Source organism: Staurois parvus, unplaced genomic scaffold (assembly GCF_062004578.1).
Source record: "Staurois parvus isolate SC_StPar_1 unplaced genomic scaffold, SC_StPar_1.0 ptg000185l, whole genome shotgun sequence".
Classification (NCBI taxonomy): domain Eukaryota; kingdom Metazoa; phylum Chordata; class Amphibia; order Anura; family Ranidae; genus Staurois; species Staurois parvus.
In genome coordinates, this window is record NW_028317981.1 from 871,619 (window position 1) to 893,951 (window position 22,333).

Below are 22,333 nucleotides of genomic sequence, written 5' to 3' on the forward strand. Positions count from 1 at the left end.
CTCTAGCGTTCCACAGACCGGAATCCCCCAAGGCGTCTAATCTAATTCCCAACCTGCTTGTTCACCAGGGCCCCTGATGGTGGGGATGGACTTGGAGCAGGCCGAGACCAGGTCGCGGTCCCTGGGTTCACCCAGCTGTGGTAGAAGCACCACTGGAGGTGCATAGCAGGTGAGAGCCTGATGTGAGGAGGTAACGAGAGCAGAGTCGGGCAGGCCGGGTCGGTAACGGTGGAGGCAGAACGGTACCAAATCAGTAGGCAGAAGGATTAACAAGTCACAAGCCGGGTTCGGTAACAGGAGATCAGAACGTGCAGGGTTAAGCAGGAGAATGGTCAGACAAGCCAGGGATCAGAACAGGAGACAGACAGCAAATCAGGCTAAGGCAGGGTCGGCAACAAGGCAATCTACAATACAGGAACTCAGGATACAGCTAGGACCATACAGCAACTAGAGTCAGCCCTGACCTGTTTGAAATAGGGCGCCCTGCACCCTGATTGGTGCCAGGCGCACGTCCACGATCTTGAGTGCGCATGCGCCGCTGAAATCCCAGGACCCAATGCTCGCACGCTAGTGCGGCCGGGCACACCGCGCATGCACAAACCCGTGCACGATCGTGGCCAGCTCTGGGGTCCCTAACAACATGCCTCTCAGCAAATAGTTTGTCAGGGAACGAGAAGATCGCCACAGCGTACAAATCTGCACATGCGTAGGATCCCGACAAGACATGCAGGCGGGCACTAGGACCCAGGCGTGCCTGTCACCAATGACGACGCCGGGCAGGCACTAGGACCCAGGCGCGCCTGTCGGTGCTGGGCGGGCTATTTAAACTGGTCATTGCAATGTCCAAGTTGCCGTATGGTCTTGATCCTCTGCTTGTGTTCTGATCCTGTGAGCGTACCTTGTTGCCGAACCCAGCCTGATCCTGATTACTGCTGACCGTCTCCTGCCCTGACCCCTGGCTTGCCTATGACCACTCTTTTGCCTGCTCCTGATCGTCTGACCTCCTGTTGCTGAACTTGGCCCGTGACCCGACTATCCTCTGCCTGCTGCTCTGTTCCGTTCTGCCTCCACAGTTACCGACCTGGCCTGTCTGACTCCGCTACTTGCTTCACGGTGTGTCTGCATCCATCCATCCTGCACGGATCCATCCGTTTACCACTCAGGTCTGCCCTGCCTCTTCACATCAGGCTCTTATCCAGCTACGTCCCCGCTGGCGGTCCTCTCTACTACAGTTGGGTGTACCCAGGGGCCACGACCTGGTCTCAGCCTGCTCCAAGTCCATCCCCACCATCAGGGGCTCTGGTGAACAAGCAGACTGGGGCTTAGACTCCGCGCCCTGGGGAATCCCGGACTGTGGATCCATAGAGCTACCGTTAGCGAGTACGTGACAGTACCATACGGCCATGACTGAGCCTGGAAGAGGACCCTCTCCTTTGGATGAGATATGCCATCACTTGGCGGAGCTCACCCAGGCCGTTGAGACATTACAGGAGGGATATACACACCTGGAAGAATGTATCCAGACCCTAGCTTCACCAGCTCCCACATCTTCGGATCCGGCTGCTCTCTCCCCGGCCAGGGATTCCACTGAACCTCACACCGGTACGGTGGTCACACTACCTCCACCATAACCCCGTGTGCCTACGCCAGAACATTTCAATGGGGATCGAAGTAGATACAGGGCTTTTCAAAACGTATGTCAGCTATACTTCGATCTAAAGCCACAAATATTCTCCTCAGAATCCGTGAAGGTGGGGTTCATTATATCCTTACTCCAAGGTGAACCCCAGGGTTGGGCCCATCGTCTGCTTGAAGTTCACCATCCGCACCTGAATTCTATAACAACTTTTTTTCAACGCGATGGCTCAGTTGTACTATGACCCGCATCGGGCTACTTCCGCTGAGGCAGCTTTACACACACTCCGACAAGGTTGCCGAGCAGCAGAGGATTCCGCTTCTGATTTCAGACGCTGGAGTGGCAATACTAGATGGAACGATGCAGCCTTACGTCATTCGTTTTGCTTGGGCCTATCTGAACCCCTCAAGGATGAGCTAGCTAGAGTGGGCATACCTGACTCCTTGGAGGACCTAATATTGTTGGCTATTCAGATTTACCGTAGGCTGCGTGAACGTAGGCTAGAGCGGTCCAGTCAAGTCCAGAGGCATACATGGGTGCTACCTCGGTTCCCACTCCAGCCCAACCCTCCTGTCAGGAACCAGGATTCTGAGGCTACTGATATACCTGAGCCAATGCAACTTGGATTGATACGACCATCATTAACGTCAGAAGAACGCCAAAGACGTCGGTTGAATAACCTCTGCCTTTATTGTGGAGAAGTAGGCCTATATGTGTGATCTTGTCCAGTGAAGTTGAGTAAGTGTCTCTCCATCTCTTCTGCTGTGTCCCCAGCTTGTCTCGATAGCTCAACTCATCTAGCCGTGCCCATTTCATTCCAGCTTCCCGGAAGAACCGTGTTGGTGACGGCGATTATTGATTCAGGGGCCTGCAGCTGTTTCATACACCTAAATTTTGCAGCCCATCAGCGTATCCCTTTACAGACCAAGGAGCACGGTTTGAACATCTTTCTGGCCGATGGATCCCGTATTAAATCCGGACTGGTAGACCGAGAGACCCCAGCAATCCGCACTACGGTTGCCAACTACCATCAGGAGTTCCTACGTCTGGACGCCATCGTGTCCCCGTTATTTCCAGTCATTTTGGGACTTCCTTGGCTACGAGCTCATGACCCCCAAATCAACTGGAAGACTGGGTCAATCCAATTCCTTTCATCTTACTGTCGGGAACATTGTTTACCCAAGACACCCTCAGTTACACAGACCCTACTGTGCATGGACTCTTGACGCAGAACTGTCTCAAGTAATCCCCCCGGTTTACCATGGCTATCTTGACGTGTTCAGTAAACGGGGAGCAGACATTTTCCCTCCTCATCGAGCCTACGATTGCCCGATTGACCTATTCCCCGGGTCTGAGATCTCATTCGGGCGAATCTTCCCTTTATCGGAGCGAGAGTTAGGAGTGTTAAAAGATTACATTGATGAGAACCTCCAAAAGGGATTCATCCATCCCTCCACTTCACCAGCTGGAGCCGGAATTTTCTTTGTGGAGAAGGATAAGTCCCTGAGGCCTTGCGTGGACTATCGGGAGCCGAATAAAATCACCATAAAAAAACGTTATCCCCTTCCTTTGGTTCCTGAACTATTTCAAAGACTGAAAACTGCTACTATCTTTACTAAATTGGATCTGAGAGGAGCCTATAACTTGGTCCGCATACGAGAAGGGGATGAATGGAAGACAGCCTTCCACCCTCGGTTCGGTCATTTTTGAGTATTTTAGTCATGCCATTTGGATTGTGCAACGCACCTGCCACGTTCCAGCATTTTATTAATGTCTTCAAGGATTACTTAGATATTTTTTGTTGACATCTACCTAGATGACACTCATTTTTTTTCCTCATCCCTGGAGGTACACCGAGGTCATGTCAGGAGTGTGTTGGTGCGACTTCGCCAGCACGAATGTAGTTTCGAGCAGCATAGCATTCCGTTCCTGGGATTGATTATCTCTACTGAAGGAATTGCCATGGACCCCCAGAAAATTTCCGCAATTTTGGAGTGGCCGGTGCCCTCAGACAAAGGTATTCAGCGGTTCATCGGCTTTGCTAATTTCTATCGGAAAGAACTTTTCGGATCTTATGTCACCTATTACCCAGCTCACAAAGCTGGGGGTTCACTTCCATTGGACTCCTGAGGCGCAGGTTGCTTTTGAGACTCTGAAAGAATTGTTCACAGCAGCACCCATCTTAAGCCATCCAGACTCTTCTCTTCCTTACATTCTGGAGGTGGATGCGTCCGAAAACACAGTTGGGGCGGTCCTTTCACAAAGGAAAGGCCTCAAAGAGCTTATGCACCCAGTAGCCTTCTTTTCCAGAAAACTTACTCCCGGCAGAAAGGAACTATGACGTTGGAGACCGAGAACTTTTGGCAATAAAGACGGCATTGGAAGAATGGAGGTACTTGCTGGAGGGTGCCATGCATCTGATCTTGATATATACGGACCATAAAAACCTTTAATATTTAAGAATGGCTAAGCGCCTTAAACCACGCCAGGCCAGATGGGCACTGTTTTTCGTGTTTTCCACATAACTTACAGACCGGGGACTAAAAACACGAAACCAGATGCGCTCTCGTGCATGTTCAAGGACCCAAAAGAATCTCCAAAGCCAGACACCATCCTGCCAGCAGGGAATTTCTTGTTGCTACAATCAGAACTCTTGTCTAAATTACAAACTGTGTCTGTAGGAATACCCAGTCCACCCGGAGTCTTGGTACAGAGCAGAGAAGGGCTCTTATGGAAAGGGGAGCAAATCTTGGTTCCCGAGGAAGCACAAACTCCTGTCCTGGGTTATTGCCACGATCACCCGTTGGCAGATCACTTTGTTGTGTTCAAGACTTTGGAGCTGGCACAGCGCATGTTCTGGTGGCCGAGTATGGCTAAGGACTGCAAGGCATACGTGAGAACTTGCACCATCTGCAATAGAAATAAGTCCACCAGAAACGAGGCTTGGGGCTTACTACGACCCTTGGCAGTACCTGACAGACCGCGGATAATGATATCAATAGACTTCATAGTAGAACTTCCACCTTCCCAAGATCATACTGCTATTTTCATGGTGGCGGATTGCCTATCAAAGATGGCCCACTTCCTACCATTAAGGAATACACCTTCTGCTCCTGAGACTGCGCAGATCTTTATTAAGAAAATTTGTAAGGCTCCATGGAGTTCCTAAAGAAAGATATTGTTTCTGACCGAGGGGTACAATTCACCTCGAGGTTCTGGAAGGCATTATGCGAACCATTGAAAATCAAGTTGTCCTTTTCTTCTGCGTACCATCCGCAAACAAATGGGCAGACCGAACGGACCAACCAAACCTTAGAACATTACCTCAGATGTTACACATCTTTTCTCCAGGATGACTGGGTGGTACTCTTGCCCTTAGCGGAGTTTGCCTACAACAATGCGAGTCATTCCGCCACTAAGCAATCTCCGTTCTTTGCCAACTATGGGTTCCATCCTGCCTTCCTACCTGACCTGATCCCGGAGATCTCGGTTCCTGCTGCTCAGGATACACTCAATTTTTTTGCATCTAATAAAGTGTTACAGGAGACAGTTGCGAAGGCCCAGGAAGACAACAAAAGGGTCTTTGATAGGAGAAGGGGGGAATTGATCCTGCACCTGGGAGACCAAGTCTGGTTGGCAACAACCAACCTGAAGATGGCGTGTCCGTCAAGGAAATTGGCACCCAAGTTTTTGTGGGCCCATTCCGGGTAAAACGCAAAATTAATGATGTTGCCTACAAGTTAGCGCTCCCAGAATCCTTCAAAATACACCCAGTTTTTCACGTGTCTTTACTGAAGCCTGCAGCACCAGATCCCTTTCCTGATCGTAGGTCAAGACCCCCGGAGGCCATAGACATTGATGGGGAAGAGGAATCGTAGACTGCAGGAAAAGGAGGGGTCAGACGCAGTACCTCATTAAGTGGAAGGGTTATGGCCCGGAGGAAAATTCTTGGGAACCAGCTCAGAATGTCCATGCTACGAGGCTAATTCAGGAATTTTTTCGTAACCATCCACAAAAGAGGAGTCGGTGGGGCATCCGGAGGCTGCCCATAAGGGGGGCAATGTCTGGGAACGAGAAGATCGCGTGGCGCACGAATCTGCACATGCGTAGGATCCCGACAAGACATACAGGCAGGCGGCACTAGGATCCAGGCGCGCCTGTCACCAATGATGGCGCCGGGCAGGCACTAGGACCCAGGCGCACCTGACAGCGCCGGGCGGGCTATTTAAACTGGCCATTGCAATGTCCAAGTTGCCGTATGGTATTGATCCTCTGCTTGTGTTCTGATCCTGTGAGCGTACCTTGTTGCCGAACCCAGCCTGATCCTGATTACTGCTGACCGTCTCCTGCCCTGACCCCTGGCTTGCCTTTGACCACTCTTCTGCCTGCTCCTGATTGTCTGACCTCCTGTTGCTGAACTTGGCATGTGACCCGACTATCCTCTGCCTGTTGCTCTGTTCCGTTCTGCCTCCATAGTTACCGACCCGGCCTGTCTCATTCCGCTACTTGCTTCACGGTGTGTCTGCATCCATCCATCCGCACGGATCCATCTGTTTACCGCTCAGGTCTGCCCTGCCTCTTCACATCAGGCTCTTATCCAGCTACGTCCCGCTGGCAGTCATCTCTACTACAGTTGGGTGTACCCGAGGGCCGCGACCTGGTCTCAGCCTGCTCCAAGTCCATCCCCACCATCAGGGGCTTTGGTGAACAAGCAGACTGGGGCTTAGACTCCACGCCCTGGGGAATCCTGGACTGTGGATCCATAGAGCTACCGTTAGTGAGTACGTGACATAGTTTGTGCTGTTTACTTTCCAAAAAGAGGTCATTTTGGGGGGTGGGGACATTTTATGCCCAGCATTGGAAGTTTATGCCACACATCACTCATTCTTCTAACCACCTGAAGACCAAGCCTTTTCTGACACTTTCTGTTCACATGAAAAAAAAAATCTGTATTTTTTGCTAGGAAATTACTTTGAACCCCCAAACATTATATATGTTTTAAAGCAGACACCCTAGTAAATAAAATGGTGGGTGCTGCAATTTTTTGTCACATAGTACTTGTGCAGCGATTTTTCAAATGCAATTTAAAAAAAAAATACACTTGTTTTACTTTTAATGCACAAAAACATAATATATTGGCCAATTGTGCCATGTATTGTCCCCCCTATTGTACAGCGCTGAGCAAACCCTTTGGCGCTATATAAACTCGTAGTAATAATAATAATAATAATAATTATTTGGTAAAATCTAAAAGATAGTATGCCGAGTAAATAGATACCAAACATGACATGCTTTAAAACTGCACATGCCCCGTGCAATGGCGACAAACTGCATACATTTTTAATATCCATAGGCAATGCTTTAAAAGCTTTTACAAGCTATAATTTTAGATTTACAGACAAAGTCTAGTGCTAGAATTACTGCCCTTGATTTGACGTTTGCGACGAAACCTCACATGCATGGTGCAACCGCTCGTGCACGCAGGTGCTGGGGAACAAGGGTGCTTTTTTTTTTTTATTATTATTTCACTGTCCCTTTTAATTTTTTTTTATGATCACTTTTAATGCTATCAGAGGGAATGCAAATATCCCCTATAACTTCAATGGGCATTGTCATGTGTTCTTTTTTGAGAAATCTGGGGTCTATCAGACTCTAGATATCTCCTCTGCTGTTACATTATCTAAGCTCACCAAGATCGGTGTGATCAGATGCTTTCCCAATTTACAAATAGCACTGTTTATACCCTGCGAAGCTGAAGTGATGAAATGCTTATAGCTTCCGATTTCTTAGACTATAGAGATGATTGGCACCCTTCCGGTCTCCAATCAACTCTATGGTCAGCTGGCAGAAACACTGGCTGCATTCTCAGGTTCCCCCAATGGCATGGGACTGCCCGAGAAGGCCGTGGAAGGTAGCGGGGGAGGGGGGCATCTTCTCCTTGGGCTTGTAAAAGCAATCCTGCAACTAGTTAGCCACTAGGATTGCTTTTACATGAAAGCCGATCGCCGGCTGAAAAAAAACGATACCAGGATGATGCCTGCTGCTGCAGGCATCATCTTGGTAGAACCACTCACAGTCCAGTGATGTACCAGTATGGCGTTGGTCGTTGTTCGGTGTATACGCGATGTTTGTTTTTTTTGTTTTGTTTTTTAGTATGCAGCCTGTGGGCTGAATGAAAAAAAGATGAAATTTCTGCCAGAAAAAGTGTGTGGTATGCCCACCATTAGAATATATTGCCCTGCATCCACCCACTTTTTTCCTTTTAATTTATTTATTAATTTTTCAGATAAAAAAGTTATACAAACATACTCATTAAAACCTTCGTAATCCCTATAAAAGAAGAACAAGATATGTTTCCATATTATTCTATGTTAATCCCCCATAACCTCTAAGGTTAGCCTTGACTTTTTGAATTCCTCACATTTGTTCCATTTTTTATGGTGACTCTCTATCTTATCTTCATTCAAATGATAAAGTTCCTCCAATTTTGCATATTTGATCTACCCTATCCCCCCAGTCTTTTATTTTCAGCACCTCTTGTCTCCAATACTTGGGTATCAGTCCCTTTGCTGCATTCAAATAGTACAATAAACCAGATTATTTGTATTTTTTAACTGAAAGCTTAGTACTATGAAAAAGGCAAATCTCTAGGTCTACTAGAATATCAACCTCTGTAATTTTCTGAATCAAGCTTACTATTTCCCCCAATACTCCTGTATTTTAGAACACTCCCACCATATGTGATACATTGTACCTCTACCTCCACATCCACGCCAACATAAAGGTGAATTATCTCCACTCAATCTGTGTGCCACACTCTTCATCCACCCACTTCTAATGGTGGGCACACATGAAATGTTCTTTTTTGTCATTCAGCCTGCGGTCTATGTGGATGAAGAAATCTCTGGCAAAAATTTTTGTTTTAAATATATACTGAAGCATAGGGGCCATCTACCCACTGGCCACCCCAGGCCCCCATGCTTTGGCATATATGCTCTTTTTTAACTGCAGATGAAAAATCTCTCATCCAACAGCACTGCACACACCTACAGTGGGGATCGGACGTTTGGGCACCCCAGCTAAAAATCTGTATTAATGTGCATAAAGAATCCAAGGAAAGATGGAAAAATCTCCAAAAGGCATCAAATTACAGATTAGACATTCTTATAATATGTCAACAAAAGTTAGATTTTATTTCCATCATTTACACTTTCAAAATAACAGAAAACAAAAAAATGGCGTCTGCAAAAGTTTGGGCACCCTGCAGAGTTAATATCTTGTACTGCCCCCTTTGGCAAGTATCACAGCTTGTAAACGCTTTTTGTAGCCAGCCAAGAGTCTTTCAATTCTTGTTTGAGGTATCTTTGCCCATTCTTCCTTACAAAAGTCTTCCAGTTCTTTGAGATTTCTGGGCTGTCTGTCACGCACTGCTCTTTTAAGGTCTATCCATAGATTTTCAATTATGTTGAGGTCAGGAGATTGTGAAGGCCATGGCAAAACCTTCAGTTTACGCCTCTTGATGTAATCCCCCGTGGATTTCGAGGTGTGTTTAAGATCATTATCCATTTGTAGAAGCCATCCTCTCTTTAACTTCAGCTTTTTCACAGATGGCATCAAGTTACCATCCAAAATTTGCTGAAATTTTATTGAATCCATTCTTCCTTCTACTCGTGAGATGTTCCCTGTGCCACTGGCTGCAACACAACCCCAAAGCATGATTGATCCAACCCCATGCTTAACAGTTGGACAGAGGTTCTTTTCATTAAATTCTGTGCCCCTTCTTCTCCAAACGTACCTTTGCTCATTCCGGCCAAAAAGTTCAATTTTAACCTCATTGGTCCACAGAACTTGTTTCCAAAATGCATCAGGCTTGTCTATATGTTCATTTGCAAAGTTCAAACGATGATTTTTGTGGTGAGGATGTAGAAGAGGTTTTCTTCTGATGACTGTTCCATGAAGACCATATTTGTACAAGTATCTCTTCATAGTGGAATAGTGTACCACAACTCCAGTGTCTGCCAGATCTTTGTGGAGGGATCGTGCAGTCAAACGTGGGTTTTGAATTGTTTTTCTCACAATCCTGCGAGCTGTTCTGTCTGATATTTTTCTTGGTCTTCCAGATCTTGCTTTAACTTCCACTGTTCCTGATGACTGCCATTTCTTAATTACATTCCGAACAGAGGATATTGACATCTGAAAACGCTTTGCTATCTTTTTATAGCCTTCTCCAGCGTCAACTATTTTCAGTTTCAGTTTTCTAGACAACTGCTTAGAAGAACCCATGGTGCTGATTGTTGGGGCAAGGTCAGATGACTCTGGGCATTTAAAACCTTTGAGATTGACATCACCTGGTCTTCCCAGACGATGATTGAGAACAATCCATGACACTGGCAGGTCTCAGCTTTGCAAAGGGGGCAGTGCATGCTATAAATTCTGCAGGGTGCCCAAACTTTTGCAGACGCCATTTTTTTGTTTTCTGTTATTTTGAAAGTGTAAATGATGGAAATAAAATCTAACTTTTGTTGACATATGATAAGAATGTCTAATCTGTAATTTGATGCCTTTTGGAGATTTTTCCATCTTTCCTTGGATTCTTTATGCACATTAATACAGATTTTTAGCTGGGGTGCCCAAACTGTTGATCTCCACTGTACGTATGTATATGTGAGAGAGAGACCCATTTGCTGTCAGAATAAACAAGTTGGTGCTGCAGCTGAATGGCAATCCTGCAAAGAAAACTGCAATGGTTAACAATAAAACAGTAACTCAATAAAACAAGTTTTTCTTATTGAAATATGTGCCCAAAAATGTTAGAAAATATATATGCCGAAGCTAAGGGGCCATCCACCCACTGGCCATCCCAGGCCCCATGCTTCGGCATATATGCTCTTTTTTTTGCCTCTCATGCAGCCTGCTAACTACATCTGTGTTGGGGGTTTGGTCCACAGCACCTTCTGCATACAAAAGGGCTGTGATTATCTCTTCCTGGAATTTTAAGAAGGATCCACTTCATCCAGTTGCTTTGTGAAGCACAAAAGCATTATTTAGAGCCAATTGAAATAAACACACTTTTTTTGTACCAGCATCTGGCTTTTCGGGAAACAAAGTACGGCTTCATCATCTGGTCATTTAAGTCCACCCCTCCCATATTAAAGTTTTAGTTGTGGACACGGGCTTCTCAACAACACCAGCTGCCGTGGAAATTTGGATGGTTGTGTCTGCGTGAATGGAAGACAGGACGAAAACATCCCGTTTTTGTCCTTCCACTTCACAGTGAGCAATTCCTCATTTCTCAAGCAGGCTTTTCCCCCCTTTATAAGATGGGTATTTACAAGCCGTTGGGGGAAGCCCCGACGATTAGGTCGTACAGTGCCACGTGCACCAATTCCAAGATTGTACAAATGTGTAAATAGTGGCACGCTTGAATAAATATTGTCCACGTATAAGTGGTCCCCATATGGACCTCAGATTTTTTTGCCACTGCTCCCCATGTAATCTGGGCATCCGGGGGGCTCCACATGACTATTTTTTCCCTTGTAAATCCTAAACTTATATGTGCCTGTTCCCCTCTCACAGGTCTTAAACATCTTGACCCCATATCTGAAACATTTGCTGGGGAGAAATTGTTTGAATGCAAGGCGGTCTGAAAAATTAATGAGGGACTCATCAACGCAGATGTTTTGCTGGGGAGTATAGAGATCTGCAAATTTTTGGTTAAGGTGATTTACGAGGGGCAGAATTTTGTGGAGCCGGTCAAATTCAGGGTCACCCCAAGGACGACAGTGTATTGTCATTAAAATGCATAAAACGCATTATACTCTCATATCTATGCCTAGCCACAGCAGCAGAGAACACGGGCATATGATAAATCGGGTCTGTGGACCAATACAACTGCAATTCATTTTTTTTTTTTTAGTAATGCCCATGTTGAGGGTTAGGCCCAAAAAAACTTTAAATTCAGAAACTGTAATGGGTTTCCATGCGAATGGTCTGGCAAGGTTTGAATTTGGGTTGGCGGTTGATAAACTGTTGTGCATATAAATTACTTTGATCCACAATCAATGCATACAGATCTTCTGTGAAAAATAGCTCCAAAAAATTCAAGGGGAGTAGTTAAATTTGCTGTTTCCAACTGAATTCCGGGTTGAGCAGGGAATGGAGGAAGTACGGGTGCTGCAGAATTTGTGGGCTGCCAATCAGGATTTGCAAGCACATCCAGAAGGATACTAGGGGCTCTACGGGCCTGTGTGTGAATTCTTGGTGGCTGCGGGACACTACTTGTGCTTGCCACCATTACCAGCTTGTACTGAACTTATGGGACTCGCCACGTCACCAAGTGATACTGCAGTGCTGGTATGTGAAAGACCAGGATGTACTAGGCCACTGGTGCTCGCAAGTTCACCAAAAGGTAGCGCGGCACTAGTACTGGCACTCTGCTGCATATGAGAGTTATCATGCGATTGTAACATCTCAGCATCTGGGAACGGGGTCGGGTACACCTGAGGGCTAAGCGTAAGGGGCTAAACGCAGGTGCTGGCAGGTTTCGGGGCTGATGTCGCTAACACTGTCTTTTTGGGGACACTATACTAATTTGATCACTGGTATAGTGCTGATCTGATCAAAGATATTCATCCGTTCAGACACTATACTAGCAATGGAGGTTTATTGTGTATGTGAGCATGTTCCTGGCAATCAAGGAGTTACATGGGATTACTGGTGTACTATCAGGCAATCTGATGCTATCTGGGAGGGACTCTAATTGACGCTAATGCTATCTGACGACACTAATACAGTGATCAGCAAAAAATCTGTACACTATACAAATAACACTGGCGACAGGGCAGTAAAGGTGTTAACTGGGGGGGGGGGTGCGATCAAGAGGTTAAATGTGTCCTAAAACGTTCTGACTGTGAAAGTGTGTGCTGTTTTACTCACTGTGTCTTGATTCTTTCTGTGGGATGGAATGTGCCCAGAGAGAGATTTCATCACTTCTTGTACCTGTGTGGATGTAAACACAGGTACAGGAAGATCCCTGATAGGACAAGGATCGATAATCCGATTTAGGCCGAGCATCACTGGCCCGGCCCGTAAAAAACGCTAGAACACGATTCACGTATAATCAGTATTTCTGCTATAGGGCGGTCGGAAAGTGGTTAAACCAAAGGCATTTCAGGAACATTTTTAATCATTTCAACAATTTAACTTTTCACAGGGGTAGTGTGTAAAAATGCACATAAAAAATATTGAATGCTTAGTACATACAGCAATAATTTGGGTCATTTTTCAAGCACAGGTTAGAAGTGAAAGGACATTTGTGGCTATAAGCAATGCATTTTTTTCCCACAGTTTCCCTAGTCTCTCCACTAAAATGCTGCCACAAAATAAGTATTGTATATCAACATAAACACCTTGGAAGCATTATGGTCTTTATCATTTGAGAACAGCATTAACAGATCATTATCTATAATTTAACTGTGAAATAAAATATTCAATATTATATTTGGAAAATAAAAAGCATTTAAGTAGTTTGCTTATTCTACAGGAATTCTTATTAAATACTTTCACATTACGTACTAAATGTGAGATAGCAGCTGCTACTACACAGACATTTTTGAGAATTGTGCTTGTGTGTGTTTCTGTACATTGATTTGAGTAGTGCATACTACATTTGGAAGGTGCTAAAACCAATGGACACTTAATAACACCTGTAATAGAAGACGATAGAAATTCTTCCCAGATCTCTGGGAACTGAGCCATTTGCAGTGCCACCAGTACTGGAAATAACTCAATACCACAAAGATCAACAAATGAGCCATATTACACCCTGTTCCAAATTATTATGCAAATTCTATTTAAGTGTCACAAACATTAAATATTTTGTTTTTCAGTTTAACTCATGGATGTCATTGTGTCTTGGGGCTCTTTTGATCACTGAAAACAATCTTGGACACCTGTGATAATTAGATTGGCAGGTGAGCCCAATTTAAGGAAAAACTACAAAAGGAGGGTGTTCCACATTATTAAGCAGAGCACCATTTTCAAGCAATATGGGGAAGAAAAAGTATCTCTGTGCTGCCGAAAAGAGTGAAATAGTTCAATGCCTTGGACGAGGTATGAAAACATTAGATATTTCACGAAAACTTAAGCGTGATCATTGCACTATTAAGAGATTTGTGGCTGATTCAGAGCACAGACGGGTTCGTTCAGATAAAGGCACATTGAGGAAGAATTCGGCCAGATCCATGCATCGGATCAAGAGAGCAGCTGCTAAAATACCATTACATAGCAGCAAACAGATATTTGAAGCTGCTGGTGCCACGGACATCAAGGTGTAGAGTCCTCCAGAGTCTTGCAACTGTGCATAAACCTTCTTTACGGCCACCACTAACCAATGCTTACAAGCAGAAACGGCTGCATTGGGCAGAAAAATACATGAAGACTAATTTTCAAACAGTCCTGTTCACTGATGAGTGCCGTGGAACCCTGGATGGTCCAGATGGATAGAGTAGTGGATGGCTGGTGGACGGCCACCCTGTTCCAACAAGGCTGCGACGTCAGCAAGGCGGTGGTGGAGTCAGAATCATGGGAACAGAGCTGGTCGGCCCCTTTAGGGTCCTTGAAGGTGTAAAGATGACCTCTGCAAAGTATGTGAAGTTTATGACTGACCACTTTCTTCCCTGATACAGAAGGAAGATATATGCTTTCCGTAATAAAATCATCTTCATGCATGACAATGCACCATATCATGCTGCAAAGAATACCTCTGCATCAATGGCTGCTATGGGGATAAAAGGAGAGAAAGTCATGGTGTGGCCTCCATCCTCCCCTGACCTCAATCCTATTGAGAACCTTTGGAGCATCCTCAAGCAAAAGATCTATGAGGGTGGGAGGCAGTTTACATCCAAACAGCAGCTCTGGGAAGCTATTCTGACATCTTGCAAACAAATTCAAGCAGAAACTGTCCAAAAACTCACAAGTTCAATGGATGCAAGACTTGTGAAGCTGCTATCAAATAAGGGGTCCTATGTTAAAATGTAACGTGACCTGTTAAAATGTTTAAAAAGTTAAAATGTTGTTAAAAGTATGATTGAAATAGCTTTTGATTTCAGTAAATATGCTGCAAACACAAAAAATGACAATTTTCAGTTCTTTACAACCTATAAAGTGTTTTGAAACTTACTGTGTGTAGTAATTTGGAACAGTGCATTGTTTTTTTATGTTTAATACTGTTATCATTAGGAGGTTTGTTCAATAAAATTTGAATTGCACTCTTAATAGTTGATAACATGAGAATTATGCTGACTGTTATTTACATCTATTATTTAGGTAAATGAGAAAAATATAATTTGCATAATAATTTGGAACAGGGTGTAGTTCTTTCTATTCAGTAGTATCTTGGGAGGCAGTCATGAACTTGGTTCAAGCAGGGGAAGAGAAACAAAGCAAATATAAGCAGCATATCTTTCCTGGCAGATGCTACTGTTGCAATGCCCTATAATCCTTCAATTTGAAGGATCTGTAAAAATAATCTTATGCTGGGTACTCATTATTTTTTTTTTTTTTTGTATTCACTCAACCCAGTGGGCTAAACGGGAAAAAAAATAAATAAATAAATAAAAACTGAAGAGCTCGGGAGGAGCTTGCTGTACTAATATCCAATGTTAATACAGCAATCTCCCTGCTGAGCCATTGTGTTCTGACAGGGGGACACCCCACCCCCCCGTTTTCAGATGCCTTCTGACAGATATGCGGGTTTACACACAAGCAGTTTCTATTGAACTGCCCGATACCAGTCGATACTTGGCCCGTGTTTACAGGGCATTTCAATGACTAGCTGATAGTAGCAATGTCCAATGTCCAGTCTTGCTCATTATAGCAGAGATTTATCAAACCATTGTGAAATGCATTGTAATTTGTATTCCCTTACTCTTCTCTTTGGTAGGTGTTGCAGTCTTTGCATGGAAAGGGGAATCTGAAGATGATTTCTGGTGGTGTATTGACCGATGTGTGAATGGAAATGGTGATTGGCAGCCAAACATGGTATGTCCAGGTTACTGGTTACATTCTAAATGTTCGTTATGCTCCAAGTTATGTGTGATTGTCACTTAACAACAACAAAACAGTAAACCTTTTTATATAAATAAGTAGTATATACATTTACGGTACTGTCGGTACAGTGCTGCTGTCTTCTATATTTAAATTAATATATATCTTTATGAAGTTGCTCTAATTTTTTTCATGCAGGTGATTTAAACATAGACTTTTGTAAAGGAATGAATGAAGTTAAACTTGGAACGAATTTATGGAGCACCAAAAACTGGAAAAAAAACTGCTTGTTCCTCAGCAAACCATTTAGAATATTTGTGACAATGTTTGTGGCACTGGTGAAACCTGACTGGTTTGTATTGGACATTTGCCGCAGTCTTAAAAGTATCTGAAGTATGGCTGAGTTATTAACCACTTGCCTACCGGGCACTTATACCCCCTTATTTACCAGGCCAATTTTCAGCTTTCAGCGCTGCCACACTTTGACAATTGCGCGGTCATGCAACATTGTACCCATATGAAATGTTGATCATTTTTTTCTCACAAATAGAGCTTTCTTTTGGTGGTATTTAATCGCCACTGGGCGCTTTACTTTTTGCGCTATAAATAAAAAAAGTGCAAAAAATTTGAAAAAAAAAAAAAAGTTTCTTTGTTTCTATTATAAAATTTTTCAAACAGGTATTTTTTCTCCTTCACTGATGTGCGTTGATGAGGCAGCACTGATGGGCACTGATAGGCGGCACTGATGGGCACTGATAGGCAGCACTAAAGGGCACTGATAGGCAGTACTAATGAGGTGGCACGGATAGGCGGCACTGATAGACAGCACTAATGAGGTGTCACGGATAGGCGGCACTAATATGCAGCACTGATAGGCGGCACTGATAGGTGACACTGATGATGGGTACTGATAGACGGCACTGACTGGCATCACTGCTGGGCACTGACTGGCGGCACTGAATGGCACAACCGCTGGGCACTGACTGGTGGCACTGGTGGGCACAGGTGGGTGGCACTGCTGGGCACAGGTAGGTGGCACTTCTGGGCACAGGTGTGTGACACTGCAGAGTGGCACAGGTGGGTGCACTGCTGGGCACAGGTGGGTGCAGTGCTGGGCACAGGTGGGCGGAGCTAGTGGGCACACTGCTGGGCACAGGTGGGCGGAACTTGCGGGTGGCACTGCTGGGCACTGATCATCAGGGCACTGATCATCAGTGCCCTGATGATCGGTGCCGATCCCCGCTCTGACAACTGCCGGTTCTCGGCAGTACTTTCGTCACGATCTGACAGCGTGAGGAAAGTGCAGCCGAGAACCGGCACTTGCATTTCCCTCTGATTTTACCACATCACGTGAGCAGCTGTGTCCGTAGGACACAGCGATCACGGAGATCGCCTGGGGCGCGCAGGAGAGCGCGTTCTGGGAGGACGTCATATGACGTCCACTCAGAACTGGCCGGCCGCAGTGCAGCCGTCATTCGGCTATCTGCGGTCGGCAACTAGTTAATGACATAATTGAGTTTCACTTTATCACTGGGTGATAAAATGAGAGAAGTGTCATAGAAATGTCAGCCTTTTCATAGGTTTGAATTAAACTAATCTTAAAGTGGTTGAAAACCTTTACATATAACCACTGAAGTGACTAGCCTCAGGTGATACATAGAGTTGAAACAAATCACCCTACATACACTCACCGGCCACTTTATTAGGTGCACCTGTTCAACTGCTTGCTAACACAAATTGCCAATCAGCCAGTCACACGGCAGCAACTCAATGCATTTAGGCATCTAGACTACTTGCTGAAGTTCAAACACATCAGAATAGCATCAGAGCATCAGAATAGGGAAGAAAGGGGATTTAAGTGACTTTGAACATGGCATGGTTGTTGGTCTGGTTGACCTTTATATAGGTTATTGGTTCCATTTCCAACTCTGGTTCCAAGCCCTCTTCGCAGTGTTGGAGTCAGACAGGTGAGGGATCTGTCCACATTAGGGTCCCAGGAATTGGGACACCTGGGGTGTCCAGAGTGTCATTTTCAGGAGCTACAAACTGGATTTTTGAACACCTGCCTGGATTTTCACCTAGGTGCTTGCCCCAGTCTTAGCTCTGCTCCAGACTCAAGGGGATTCATCTTGTGAGGTACCTGGACAATCTCTGGCTAAAGGAGATTACAGTAGACAGTGCAGACCTTGTAGATCTTCAGTTGGATCCTTAACCTGCAGAAGTAGTTTCTGGAGTCTTCATACAGATTATAATACTTCAGCCTGATGTAGACACAGCACTGTCCATGATCTTCCTGGATCTGATCTACCCTTTTTCGCTCCTCCAAAGCCTCTCTCGTCAGTATGATAAGTGGAGGGTATTCTGGTCATTTTCATTGCACCATCAATTGGCCCCAGAGAATGTGCTCAAACTCCTGGCAGATTGTCCATGGGCTCTCCTGGATTATCTGAATCATTTGTCTCAAGGGACAGTACATTAATCTTGGTTGTTGGCTTTAATGGCATGTCTGTTGAAGCCCAGGTCCTAAGAAAGTGAGTGTTGTCAGACTCAGACATCCATATACTCTTGAAGGCTAGGAAGTTGACTGTCGAAAGTTTACCAGCGCACCTGAAAGGCCTGTTTTGCTTTTTGCAAGGCAAGGAGATTTCATCCTAGGACAAGCATCACTAAATGGCGGACCGCGGTTCGGACGTGGACCTAGTCACTTTGTCATCTGCACCCGATCACACCACTTAGGAGCCCCTTCTCCCCCCCCCCCCCCCAATTCCTCCCCTGCTGTCATAAACGCAGACCGGACAGTAGGTAACAGAACATTTCTGGAGTGAGTGTGGAAAAACAGCACAGTATTGAACAGAGCGCGGGAGCTGTCATAACATTTCTGGATTGGATGCGGGGAGCACAATACAGCATTGAATAGAGCGCGAGAGCTGCTGGGGTTACCTTTTTAAGTTAATCAGTGGCTAGCAGCCAATCACGCTCTGTACAGTACTGTGCTGTTATTCCACACTTGCTCCAAAAATGTTCTGTCTCATGCTGTCCGCTCTTCTGTTATAACAACGGCGGAGGATGGGGGGGGGGGGGGGTTGTGGCTCTGTTCAATGATGTGCTGTGCTTCTCCCACCCGATCCAGAAATGCTTCGCCTCCCTCTCTCTGCTCTAAGGTAGGAGAGTGAAGGAGGGCTGGGGACACTACTCTCGTTGTGTGTGTGTGTGTGTGTGATGTAAAGGGGGGCAAAATGTGAAGAGGGGCAGTGCTGTGTGCATATGGTTGTGGGGGGTTGATGTAAAGGGGGCAGTGCTGTGAAGGGGTGATGTAAGGAGGGCATTGTTGTGGAGGGGGAGATGTAAAGGGGAGCAGTGTCATGGTGGGGGGATGTGATGGGGGAGAGGACAGTATTGGGGGGTGGGGTTGATGTGAGGAGGGCAGAGTATACTACTCTGGGGTGGGGTGTGAAGGGGAAGTGCTGTGGGTGGGGGGGCGGAGGTGGGTTGATGTGAAAAAGGCAGAGAACACTACTGTTGGGGGGGGGGGGGGCAGTGCTGTTTGGAGTGATATAGGGGGGGACAAATCTGTGGGAAGGGAGAAGCAAAGGGGGGGGTAGTGTTTGTGGGGGAATGTAAAGAGGGCACGGTTTTGCTGAGAGTTATTTGAAGAGGAAGAGGACAATAGTGTTGGGGAGAGATGCGAAGGGGGCAGAGGACAGTAGTGTGGGGCAGGGGTGATGATTTGAAGGGGGGTTAAGGATTGCTGTAAATAGGGGTGTACTGGAAATTGGGTGGGTGGAAGTGCTGTGCAGGGGGCCTGAGAACACTACTATGAAGGTGAAACTGAAGTTGGGGACTGTGATGTATAGGGGAGGGTGGGGAACTGAGGACACTGAAGTATAGGGATTGTGATATACAGTAGGAGAGGGCTAAAAGAAAAATCCCCCCGTCCTAGGATGTACTCTGTTAGACACATCCTTTTCCCTTTTCCAGTCTGGTCTGGATCAGCATTTGACTTTGAGTACTTTCAAAGGGAAAATCTCAGCCTTAGGCCATTCTCTTTCAGAAGTTTGCAGCCTATTCTCCTTTAATAAATCAACCCCTAAGAATCCTGAAGCGATCTGTAGAACATCACTTCTTGGTCCTGCTGTCGAATTCCCTGGTTGCTGTGGTCCTGGAAGAAACTAATAGAGCGTGATATGCTCGTGATTAGCTTCAGTGGAGGACAGATTATACCTCATTAAACAGAACATGTCACAAAAAAACTCATGGGGACTTTGTTGACTTCAGCTTCCCCTGCTCTTTCTCTGTTTATTTCCTTGCAGAGCATCAGCAGTTTTCTGCTTTTATTTACTCCGTTGCCAGGTAATTAATTACAGTGGCTGGCCCTGTGTCTGCACGGCCATGTCTGAGGTTTCTGCCTCGCTTCTGTACAACTGTTGCTGCATGTTTGTGTCTGTATTACTGTGCAGATGTAGTGTTTTATTTCTTGACTCCTCAAGCAGCATCGAAAACCTATTACAACCTTTGGGTTTGTAGGATGTGGATCCTCCGGTTTCATGTTTAAATAAGGAGATCCTCCCTGTGGAGGATCTCCATCTTTTAAAGATCCATTGGAGCGACAGAAATGGAATTGGTTGTTCGTTTTATGTATTCAGTCTGATGAAAAGGATATGGAGTAACCCTCGGGTGATATAGGTTACACCCAATAGATACAACAGTGCCACATCCTGGTATATACAATTTATAAAAGAGGAGATTGTATAAATGGACTTTAAAGACACAGAGACTACATACACAGAAAAGATCAATGTTCCTTTATTTAATATCACCTCATATATAGACAATTTTAGATAAAATATTGTTGTACAATGTACCCACAATGAATGTCCCAAAGCCTACTGTATATTCAAAAGGATGACAACCAGTGATACAGCGTAGAAGTTGCCACCGAAGTAATCCTGTGGGGGGCAAGGAACATTCAAAGACTGAAGAGAATGCCCGACATGTTTTGCGATGACAGTCGATTCCTTGGGCTAATTACATATCTAAAAGAGATACATATACTTAGACAAACAGAAAATCACGAACAACAAACTCAATTAAATATTGTTAGAGTTTAGCACTTACAAAATAGACCATTATGCACCAGACAGCAGTGAGCCCTTCAATCCACAGGGGAAAGCTTCTTTTGAATCCAAGGTGGGGGGGGAAGACACTCCAGGGGTCAGATATGGGGTGCAAAGACCGCAGCAGGCCGAACAATCTGAACTGGAGACTTACTGGAATTATTAAATATGCATGTCTTCATATCCCAATTTGTCAGGGATACTAAGACACGACCATTACCAATTTGTGGTTCTTCCCATTTGAGTCTGCATTTGATCCTCAAGTATTCACAAAGGTCTTGTTGTTCTTCACCTTAGAAGAATCCCAATAGACTTTGTAAGACAACGTTCAGATAGTTGTGTACCTTGTTGGACTTCAGTTGGATCCTAAACACCAAGACGTTCAGCCTGACTTCAACCCTTCATCTGGAGTATCTGGACACCAATCCTACAAGGCTCTTTCTACTGTTGGGAAACCTCACAAACGTCAGGATCATGTCAGGAGTCTTCCTTCCTCTGTGAGGGTGTTAGACTTAGTGGTCTTCTTCTTCTAATCAGTCTCTTTTACACGTCAATCCTCTAGCAGAAAATCCTGTGCAAGTGGAACAGATCTCCTCTGTTCCTGGACACATAAAGTTTCTCAATATTATTATACACAATTGGCTAAGGTACTTAAAAATACTATGTGTCCATAAAATCTTACAGATGTGTGGAGAAAATGTACAAAAAGCTTTTGACATGCCAGAAGCATCAAAAGAAGCTTTTGACATGCTGAAGTATTTAAAAAAATTTAAAACTTCTTCAAGTGTTTGAGTAAGAAGCCAAAAACCCCCCAACATACCCCTATTGTGTTATGTGGGTGAACTCACACTCATTGTAGCTTTCTATGTGCCCTCAAGGACAAGATAACTATGACAGCCAGAATCACAGCTGCTGCATACATTTTGAATTGCAAAAGCCATCTCAGAGAAGAAAATGATGGTAGATTGATTGCATGTTGTTAATCGCATATAAAAACATTGTGCAAAAAATGGATTAATTCACTGGAAGAGTTTTTTTCCATCTCTGAGAATTTAGCCCTAACTTTATACCTGGCACGGCCCTTAGGCTTTTGAGTGATTGTAATGTTCTGTATGCTTAAACTTTTATGCCTCAAAGATTAGTTTACAGAAGGTGCAACTGCAACTAGGGTCTTTACATCTAGTCCAATTTAAAAACTGAAAGCTTTATACTGTTGAAATCTGGAGAATTATAATGAATAATGCAGATGGTAATGGGTGCTATGTTGGTAATGTACTGTCAAAGGTTTCAGATGTTAAAGCGGAGTTCCAGCCCCCTGCCACCTCCCATAAAAAAAGTTAAGTCAGCAGCTACAATTACTGTGGCTGCTGGCATTTAATAGTAGGGCACTTACCTGTCCATGCATCCAGTGGTATCCTAACCCTGAGCCGATTCTTCAGTTGGCTGTCGGGTGCTGGTGCCACCATCTTGACTAAGGGAAACCAACAGTGAAGCCTTGCGGCTTCACAGCCGGTCTCCTACTGCGCATGTGCAAAGC

The 22,333-nt window shown here is 45.0% G+C and overlaps 1 protein-coding gene across 3 annotated transcripts in view; it reads left to right on the forward strand.

Annotated features, from left to right (window-relative positions):
* Positions 1-22,333, forward strand: part of LOC149462135 (S-adenosylhomocysteine hydrolase-like protein 1) — a 461,588-nt gene that overhangs the window by 169,912 nt on the left and 269,343 nt on the right. For all 3 annotated transcript variants that reach the window (XM_089677371.1, XM_089677372.1, XM_089677373.1), the window contains exon 6: positions 15,579-15,676. In XM_089677371.1, coding sequence (XP_089533497.1) covers positions 15,579-15,676 — 98 coding nt within the window. The remainder of the gene's footprint in view (positions 1-15,578; positions 15,677-22,333) is intronic.